This window comes from Phyllopteryx taeniolatus, chromosome 10 (genome assembly GCF_024500385.1).
Source record: "Phyllopteryx taeniolatus isolate TA_2022b chromosome 10, UOR_Ptae_1.2, whole genome shotgun sequence".
Classification (NCBI taxonomy): Eukaryota; Metazoa; Chordata; class Actinopteri; order Syngnathiformes; family Syngnathidae; genus Phyllopteryx; species Phyllopteryx taeniolatus.
In genome coordinates, this window is record NC_084511.1 from 8,276,483 (window position 1) to 8,286,858 (window position 10,376).

Genomic DNA, 10,376 nt, shown 5'->3' on the forward strand with positions numbered 1-10,376 from the left:
TTACCATTTTAACTGTAAATAAAGCAATGATGCATGTATGTGGCCCACTTACAGTGGGTACGGAAAGTATTCTGACCCCCTTAAATTTTTTACTCTTTGTTGCATTGCAGCTATTTGTTAAAATCATTTAAGTTCATTTTTTCCCTCATTAATGTACACAAAGCACCCAGACAGACGTATTGACAGAAAAATACGGAATTGTTGGAATTTTTGGAGATTTATTAAAAAAAAACTGAAATATCACACAGCCAAGAATTCAGACCCTTTGCTGTGACACTCATATATATGCTGTCCATTTCTTCTGATCATCCCTGAGATGGTTCTACACCTTCATTGGAGTCCAGCTGTGTTTGATTATATTGACTGGACTTGATTAGGAAAGCCACAAACCTGTCTATATACAACCCCAATACCAATGAAGTTGGGACATTGTGTTAAACATAAGTAAAAACAGAATACAATGATTTGCAAATCATGTTCTACCTCTATTTAATTGAATACACTACAAAGACAAGATATTTAATGTTCAAACTAATAAACTTAATTGTATTTAGCAAATAATCATTAACTTAGAATTTTATGGCTGCAACACGTTTCAAAAAAGCTGGGACAGGTGGCAAAAGAGACTGAGAACGTTGAGGAATGCTCATCAAACACCTGTTTGGAACATCCCACAGGTGAACAGGCTAATTGGGAACAGGTGGGTGCCATGATTGGGTATAAAAGGAGCTTCCCTGAATTGCTCAGTCATTCACAAGCAAAGATGGGGCGAGGTTCACCTCTTTGTGAACTGTTTTTATCTCTCTAAAGCAATTTGTGTTGCATTTTCAATGTATAAAAAGTGCTGTATAAATAAAATTTTATTGATTTTGGACATGGACTGATTGACGCATCATTAAATATCACTTCACAGATCACTATATTTTGTCTTATGAAATGTTTTTTAGTTGATATTCTACCTGTACTTGCTTTTTACTTATCTGTACAGCACTTTGACTGAAAGTGCTCTATAAATATCCATCCATCCATCCATCCATCCATCCATTTTCTGAGCCGCTTCTCCTCACTAGGGTCGCAGGCGTGCTGGAGCCTATCCCAGCTATCATTGGGCAGGAGGCGGGGTACACCCTGCACTGGTTGCCAGCCAATCGCAGGGCACATATAAACAAACAACCATTCGCATTCACATTCACACCTGTGGGCAATTTAGAGTTGTCAATCAACCTACCATGCATGTTTTTGGGATGTGGGAGGAAACCGGAGTGCCCGGAGAAAACCCACGCAGGCACAGGGAGAACATGCAAACTCCACACAGGCGGGGCCAGGGACTGAACCCCGGACCTCAAAACTGTGAGGCAGACGCTCTAACCAGTTGGGCCACCGTGCCGCCGCTCTATAAATAAACATTATTATTATTAATAATGAAAAATGAAAGAAGAACAGTGTTCGAGTGACTAACCTTCCCTAGTGAACGAAGTGAGGCTGTTCGGGCAAGTGGCCCGTTAAACACTTCCCAGATCAGACAGCCTAACCGCCACACCTCCCCAGCCCTGTAAAAAAAAAATAATAATAAAATAAATAAATACATAAAAATCTCTTTAGAAAAGTGGAAATATTTGCAGTATTTCAACTGTTTCTTAAATTCACTGCCTGTTGTAGTCGAGATGGTATCTCTGACAGGAACTGCAAACATGTTCGTTCCTAGAGTTTCTCACCATTTCTCTCCACTGCAATTGGGCATCTCTGGTGGGTCGTACTTCTCCATGCCTGGGTAAACTGCCTTCGGATCAGGAAGCAAGGCCCCGCTTGGGTCACCCTGTTCCGGGGCAACATGGTCGAGGGACCCCAGCTTCCACTCTCCAGCTCGATCAACAAAGATGGCCCACACACCCAAGTTGTTATGGAGCAGGTGGCAATCATTTACTAAGAAACTCAGAGCTTTCTGGAAGAAAAAAAAAATCAAGTCCAAGTTAGAGTGTGCTTGAGGAAGAGTGGTTAAAAAAAACAACAACAAGGGTGAATAGACACTATCATATAACATTAAAAAAGATGTGTCTCACCACTATCTGATGCAAACCCCAGGAAACCTCCAGTTCACTAGGACCGCCCTTCAAGTGAATGGCCAAGGGAGTCACATGTTCAGTTACCAGGTACAGGCTCTTCTCCGTCTGGAACGAGATTGCCAGGTGACAACTGACACAAATCACAATGAAAACACCCAAATAAAAACCACATTTAAAAAAAACACGATATTTCCAACCAGATCAAATTAATTTTAAAAGTCGTACGGCTCTTTGAGTGTACAGTCTCACAACAAATGTGTGAGGAAAAAGCAGAGAACCCATTGGAATTTCCTAAATTTCTGCATAAATTGGTCATAAAATGTTTAAACTAATACCACCACAATTACGTTTTCATATTTGGATTGAAAATGCAAACATTCACAGGACAGGGAGGAAAAGGTAAGTGAACCTCTAGGCTCTGGATTCTCAACGATCTAATCAGTCAACTTGGAATCCATTCAAAGAGACAAGATTGGAGATGTGGCTTAATACTCCTCTGGCCACTCGAAAACACACACCAGGTTAGATTTGTATCCTGTCAAGAGGCATTGCCTGATGTGTACCATGCCACGCTCAACAGAACTCTCAGAAGAGCTACAATTGAGAATTGTTGACTTGTATAAATCTGGAAAAGGTTACAAAAGTGTCTCTAAGATTCTTGATGCTTATCAGTCCACATCCATCCATCCATCCATCCATTTTCTGAGCCGCTTCTCCTCACTAGGGTCGCGGGCGTGCTGGAGCCTATCCCAGGGTCATCGGGCAGGAGGCGGGGTACACCCTGAACTGGTTGCCAGCCAATCGCAGGGAACATAGGAACAAACAACCATTCGCACTCACAGTCATGCCTACGGGCAATTTAAAGTCTCCAATTCATGCATGTTTTGGGGATGTGGGAGGAAACCGGAGCGCCCGGAGAAAACCCACGCAGGCACGGGGAGAACATGCAAACTCCACACAGGCGGGGCCGGGGATTGAACCCGGGTCCTCAGAACTCATCAGTCCACAGTTAGACAAATTCTATATAAATGGAGAAAGTTCAGTAGTGTTGCTTCTCTTCCAAGGAATGACCACCCTGTAAAGATGACTGCAAGAGCATAGCGCAGAATGCTCAATGAGGTGTAAAATTGTTTTTTAAAGACGTTATATTTTCACAGAAACTCACAATAAACAATAGTATCGATGATGTCGTTTTTAATGCCGCTGATAATGGTATTACAGCATAATAATTCAAGTACATCCTTTTTAAAACCAATTAACTTAATTGTCAATAATATTAAACATGGTATTGAAATGTAGAATAAATCATACATAACTAAAAAATATAACAACAGACGGGCTTTTTTCACTAAAATTGCATTTCAATATTAAACATTTGGCACAGAGGTATAGAGTCATTAAACATTTGGTATAGAGAGTCATGAATACGGCACGGTGGCCGACTGGTTAGAGCGTCAGCCTCACAGTTCTGAGGACCCGGGTTCAATCCCCGGCCCCTCCTGTGTGGAGTTTGCATGTTCTCCCCGTGCCTGCGTGGGTTTTCTCCGGGTACTCCGGTTTCCTCCCACATCCCAAAAACATGCATGAATTGGAGACTCTAAATTGCCCGTAGGCATGACTGTGAGTGCGAATGGTTGTTTGTTCCTATGTGCCCTGCGATTGGCTGGCAACCAGTTCAGGGTGTACCCCGCCTCCTGCCCGATGACAGCTGGGATAGGCTCCAGCACGCCCGCGACCCTAGTGAGGAGAAGCGGCTCAGAAAATGGATGGATGGATGGAGTCATGAATACCTAAACAGGCAATATACTGCCAATCAAGTTTCCAGTTGGTTAAGAAAAAATGCAAAGTAACGACATTAATAACAGCACAACAAATAGATCAAAGCAATCCATTTTCCCTCAAGATTTGTATTGCCTATTGAAAGTCTGCAACATTTCTTGAAACACTGCTTTCTCAACATGTTGAATGGCTCCATCTCAAAGTGAGTAACGTTATACTCTATATGTGAGCGTGTGCCATATACACTGTCACGTTTATATTTGCATTGTTGGGCAAAATCTTCCTTAATTGCAAGCTGATGGGAAACGGGAAATGTCCCACCGTGTGTTTTGTTCCCAGTTGAAGAAAATGGCTGGAATTAATGTGATTTAGGCCCTTTGAGGTTTATGTTGTGTTTTTTTTGTTGCAACTTCATACAAATTCGACATACCAGTTCGGTTAGCGGGATGGCCGCGTTCATCTTGCTTGAATCCAAAATGTTCCCACATCGTCGCGGTGGCATTAGGCTTAGGAACTAATTCAATTTATACTGCTCAACTTTCTGTAATTGTACAGGTACAACCGTCGGAAAACTTGGCTTCGAGTACACGAGCAGCTCTCTCTGATTGACTGCGCAGCGCGCGCGCACACACAAATCTCCATACAAATCCTCAGCAGAAGGAATTATGAAGTCCTCTAAAACATTCTGGTAGACTACTGCAGCGACTTTGGATTTAAGAAAGAGTTTACCAACACCTGCACTGGACATTGCACCCCAAATCATGACTGACTGGATATTTCACACTGGACCTCAAGCAGCTTGGGCTCTGTTCTTCATCAGTCTTCCTCCAAACCCCTGGACCTTTATTCCCAATTGAAAGGCACACTTTACTTTCATCGGAAAAGAGGACCTTGGACCACTGGCCAACAGTCCAGTCCTTCTTCTCCTTGGCCCAGTTGAGACCCTTCCTATGTTGGCTCAGGCTCAGAAGTGGCTTGACCCAAGAAACCCGACAGTTGTCGCCCACCTTCCGGATGTGTCTGAATGTGGTGTTTTTTAAACTGTGATTCCCACCTCATTCCACTCTTTCTGGACCTCTGCTAGATTCTTGAATCTTCTCTGTTTGATAATCCTCTGAAGCCCACTGTCATCTCTTTTGCTGGTGCATCTTCTCTTGCCACATTTTGTTTTTGGGATGTGGGAGGAAACCGGAGTACCCGGAGTAAACCCACGCAGGCATGGGGAGAACATGCAAACTCCACACAGGCGAGGTCGGGATTTGAACCCCGGTCCTCAGAACTGTGAGGCAGATGTGCTAACCAGTCGTCCACTGTGCCGCCATACATGCATTACATAAATGAAAAATATAAGTTAAACAACTAACGTTAACTACATTAGTAAGTAAAATGTGTGTGAAATGTGACCGCCAAATACCTTCAAATCTATAATTTTACTGCTTCGTTTTAACCAACTGTGCGTGCTTCTTTCCGTTAACGTGATCCACCAAGCCCGTTCTCCCTCCAGATCCATACTTCACATCCTGATGACACAAGATGCAGTATGCCTTCCAAGGTTCTGTAATCTTTCTAATATTTTCGTGAAGGCATTCATTTCCGACTTTTAATTCCAGCCAGCGCCAATTCCACGGATTCTTGATCCCGTTATCTTTATCAAGCTTCTTTACAATGTCGGTATCGCCGTCCCCCTTCTGTACTATGTCCCTCCGTAACACCGACATAATGTAAAAACTTGATAGCATACAATGAATTGTGCATAAAGATCGCACTGATAAAATACAAATGGCGGAAGATTTGTACCTTGCCTACCATCTTCAATCTTGTAAATATGAGGGTCACGATTACAGACCGTCAATGTCAGAGTACTATGCTAACCCCCCCAGAATTCTTTTTGCACATTTGCACGATTTACATAAATAATTTCTATACACGGAAAACCCGCGGAATTCCGCCGCTCCACAGACTTTTCACAGTCCTGAAGCTTGATTATGAAAACAAATTTAATTCGTAAGTCAAGGTACCACTGGAGTATTTAAAAGAGATGACACAGCCCCATGGTGGATTACATGGTATTTTTGCATCATTTCACCCGATTGCTACCGCATCTGCCGAAGATGGAGGGCTTCCAAATCGACCCTCACAAAAAAACTGTTTACACGCACCTCCAAGCCATCAACGTAGGCCAGGATGTTGGGGTGGCGAAGGGTCTTCATCCGCTTGAAGGCTGCCTTTGCCAGCTGAGTCTGCTGCTCCAATCCCTGAGCCACCTCATGCACGAACACCGACACCGGCTCTGCGTTGGACTGAGGATGGTGTTAAATTAAGTACTCATACACTACTCAAACAAAGTGAGCGATATTTGGCTTTTGGATGAAATTTAGGATGAACCTAAAATGCACTATAACCTCGACAAGGTGACGTTAGAGTAATTTGACCTCTGAACTTTTTAATGCACGTCCAGCTGTTCAGTGTTTCAGTACTTTTTGAACAACTCACTGTTCTCAAACAAGGAGCTGAACAGCAAAATTCACAACAGGTGTTTGATCCATTAATCAACCAATAGATTTCTAAGGCTGTCCACTTCAATGCCTTTCTGTGACTCTTCCAGTCTCTCTGCATCTCTGTTACAACTTTCTGACGATACTCAGTGACACTAGCTTAGCCATTAAGCATTCCATTTGAGGAGCAGTTGTGCTAATCATTTCTCCATTTGAGGAGCACCTTTCTAATTTTTAGGAGCAGTTTTTTTGCAGGTTAATCACACAGGGACCCAATGCAAGGGTTTTATTACATGATAAAAATGTAACGGGGGAATTGAATGTAGGGCTGCAGCTAACAAATATTTTAGTACTCGAGTATTCTACTGAAAAGTCTATCGAACAATTGAGTATCTAGATAAACTATATATTTTCTTGGTCAAAGAACAATTCATACAAAACAGAAAATAAGACCTTTCACTTAATGTACGCCTAATTGGCTTCCTTTTTTATATAATAAACTGTTATTATTTCTTAAATTCACATTGTAGCCTTTGTGTATCTTCACGTAAGCAGCTAGCATTCTAGCATTTTGTGACATTAATACATTTGGTTCATGGCATTTATGAGCTTTGACCAGCTGACTAGGAATAAGACAAATATTGTTTGTACTACATTTTGGGAGTGTTCAATATGTTCAAACTAAAATGAAGAAAACTCAAGAGAACAAATATTTCCTTCATGTGACTTCACCAAAACCCTTCTCTGTTTGGGGACATGACCCAATTTTACTCTTGTTCCTCTCTGGCCACATTTGCCATGTTTTTCACCTACTTGACTCAAGGTTTTGCCACTTACAGATCATCAGATGGTAGTATACTATACTGACCATATGTTACACAGTGACTACACTGAGCAAAAGCACCTGTAAGTCACGATATAATTGCTAAATGGTTCTACAAGAATTAGTTCAACGTTCAGTTCACAGTTTCAAAAATTAAATAGTTCAGTTCATAGTTCATAATTCAAAATTTCGAACTAAGTTCACTGTTCAAAAATGAACTACTTCATAGTTTGTTTGTTTTTCAATAATGTATGTTGCTGATGGGCTATTACCCTCAAAATGCTGGCATTTCATTTCCCCATTGTTGCCACCCATTCAGTCCACTAGTAGCCAGCTGCAGTTTACACGCTATAATCTCAAAAACATGAGGAAAAACTTTGTTAGACTTTGTTTAAATGAGTAATTAAAACAAAAACAGGACCTTTATCCTTAATGTGCAAACAAAAACACGCAAAACAGTATGACAGCAACGATGGTGAAGGACATTGATAACTGCAATCCTTGCAGATCTTGCTGACTATATTAACAAAATATTTCAACTAATCTAGTCTTACATTACAAAACAAAATAAATTCCATATTACGAAAGTGTGAACAAACAGGATTTTACCTAAAAAATTCTGATACGAATTATGATTTTCTAAACAAAGAATAGCCGCTCCCATTTACGGAGCATCACTGAACGCACCTTGCCCATGTAAACAGGAATGGCAGCAGCACTGAAAAGGTTGCCAATATGGCATTTGTTCCCCGACATATAGAGGCTCATACTGTATATAGCGTGTTCAGACGGGCTTTGTCCTGGAAGTACCTAACACAACCAACCGCTCGTAGACGACAGAATGAGCGCGTTCTCACTAACTTTGCTAGATTTTATGCGCAAGGTAATAAAAACCCGGACTATTGAGCAAACGGTAGAAGAGGAGAATTTGGAGGAAAAAGGTACCAGTGTGGGAGCCCAATGCATGCCTTTTTGTCTAATGTAAAATTCTCTACAGTTGTAAATTATTTTTCTGTCAAAAGTACTTTCTCAGTGTTGTTTTAGGTTCAGATGTTTGAGATTTTCACAAAAGAACAAAAATATTGGCGTCAGTCATTGTTCTGCTTGATCTGTCTGCTTTCACAAAAAGGCTGCTTTCTCAGTTTTTTTCCCTCAGCCTATATTTGACTGCTGATTACTAAAGAATGGTATAAACTAGAGATAAACTTTTTTTCTGACAAAAGAAGAGAGTCCGATCTTTCTTTTGATGGTTTTGGTGTTTACATAGTCATAGTACACAATATTCAGTGGGGCTTGAAAAATGAGTGAAATTGTCCAAAATGCCTGGCAGTCAAGGGGTTCCCTGCTCAGGAAACACACCTCCGGCTTGCCGGACATTACAAGGGAGGTGTGGGCGAGCAGACTTGCTCACCAGCAGTCCAGATGCGTTGACAGGTCACAATTGTCATTTAAATGAATAAGGAGCGGCCAGGGCAGCATTAATATAGTACAATATATTAATATAGTACAACCGCGTACCAGCCTGTCAGTGCTGTTGATGATAGCCTGCCCTATCTGGAAGAAATAGTCAATTATGTTGCAGTATGCAGCCAATCATATTCCAGCGGTTCCCTTTTCACTCAAATGGAACTCATAACAATGATTGAGACAAAGTCACAGCACTCGCTCGCTCTCGAGGAGATTGCAATTGAAAAAAAAAGGCGACTTTCAACCATTGATACATGCACTCGTGCAAATGCGACAAGATACCATTTTTAAACACACAAGCTCAAAAAAGGTCGCATATGCGACCACTTTGGTCGCAGTCTCGCACCTTGAAGAGGACTGTTATAATTCCAATTTTAACTAAACCAGGTAATATATTGTTCGATTCATGGATCAAACATCTGTTGGGAATTGTCCCATTCTGCTGCTTGTTTGAGAACAGCCAAGTTGTGCAAAAAGTACTTCAACATTAAACAGTTGGACATGTGCATTCAGAAATTAAGAGAAGGTCGATTTAAGTTCACCTGTAAAAAGACATGCTTTAGTGAATTTCAGCTTCATCCTAAAATTTCACACTCCCAAGGCTGAAATTCGTTTAACTTGTTGTGTAGTTGTTGATTATCTTTATGATGTCACGTGATAGGCGACGAAGACAACAGGACATTGAGGCGGACACTGACAGCACACGCTGCCAAGCTTGGCGATTAGAAACGGGACAGTTGGGGTTGTAAGGAGCGATACACTTACAACAAACAAACCTTAATTGAAAATGGTAGCAAGTTTGATGTATGAGTCGTGTTTTTTGTTGCGGCTAACACTGGATGACGTGGCGACAAAGATGTGTACCGGAGTACGCTGTAGTTTCTATCAGAGCTGGTTAAAGTCAAGATGGATGTCGTTCAAAGTGGAATTTATAAACAATTATCCGAAATAGCGAGCCTATGCATCGTTTACGAACATCATATATCGAACAAATGCAGTGATTTTAGGCCGATTTTATGTCAACAGGCCTAAACTAGTTAAGGATCGATAGGTTGTGTCTTTTTACCTTTCGCTTCCCCCGGTGGAGCGACCATATTCCAGACTTTTCTTGGCTGTCTGGAATAATTTCATAAGCGAAGTCTTTGACTGGATCCCTGGCGAAAAAGGACCACATCTCCTCTTTCCACCTCACTCCTCATCAAACAAACATACTCATTACAGAACTAGAGCTAGCTTGGAAACGGAACGGGGGGTAAATGCTTCCGGGGAAACACGGCATGGAATATTTGTTCCGTTACATAAAATCCACATTATGATTATTCTGACATTTTATCATTGATTGTGCTTTTCCTTCTAAAATGAACAAAAAAAGGCATTTAAAATGTATATTTAAGTCGTAATTAATTCGATTGTTTGGGGGGAGGGGGGAGGAGGGCTAGGCCCAGATGTCCCTTTTAAAGATGTCGCCAAGGCAGACTAAGTTTCAAAAAGACATATTTCTAATTAAATTGAAATAAAAATGCACCTTCATAATTGGTTTGCTCTCTAAATATAAATATCAATGGTGGAAAACACTGGTTTTCATTATTATAGTTTCAATAATTTGCATTTATCCCCAATATTGCATTCCACCTTGTCAATATGGTGTGTAAAACTGCATATTTTGGTATCCATCCAATACCAAGTAAATGCAGGGCGAGTATCGCCGATACTGATCATTTTAAAATATTAAGGTATATGCATCATTGA

General features: G+C 41.1%; 1 protein-coding gene across 1 annotated transcript in view; it reads right to left on the reverse strand.

Moving 5' to 3' along the window:
• Nucleotides 1–9,879, reverse strand: part of scyl1 (SCY1-like, kinase-like 1) — a 49,719-nt gene extending 39,840 nt beyond the window's left edge. The window contains exons 1-5 of the mRNA XM_061788652.1: nt 9,694–9,879; nt 6,002–6,142; nt 2,061–2,168; nt 1,716–1,942; nt 1,460–1,550 (exon numbers count right to left, since the gene is read on the reverse strand). Coding sequence (XP_061644636.1) covers nt 1,460–1,550; nt 1,716–1,942; nt 2,061–2,168; nt 6,002–6,142; nt 9,694–9,801 — 675 coding nt within the window. The 5' untranslated portion in view covers nt 9,802–9,879. The remainder of the gene's footprint in view (nt 1–1,459; nt 1,551–1,715; nt 1,943–2,060; nt 2,169–6,001; nt 6,143–9,693) is intronic.
• Between the last annotated feature and the right edge of the window lie 497 nt (nt 9,880–10,376).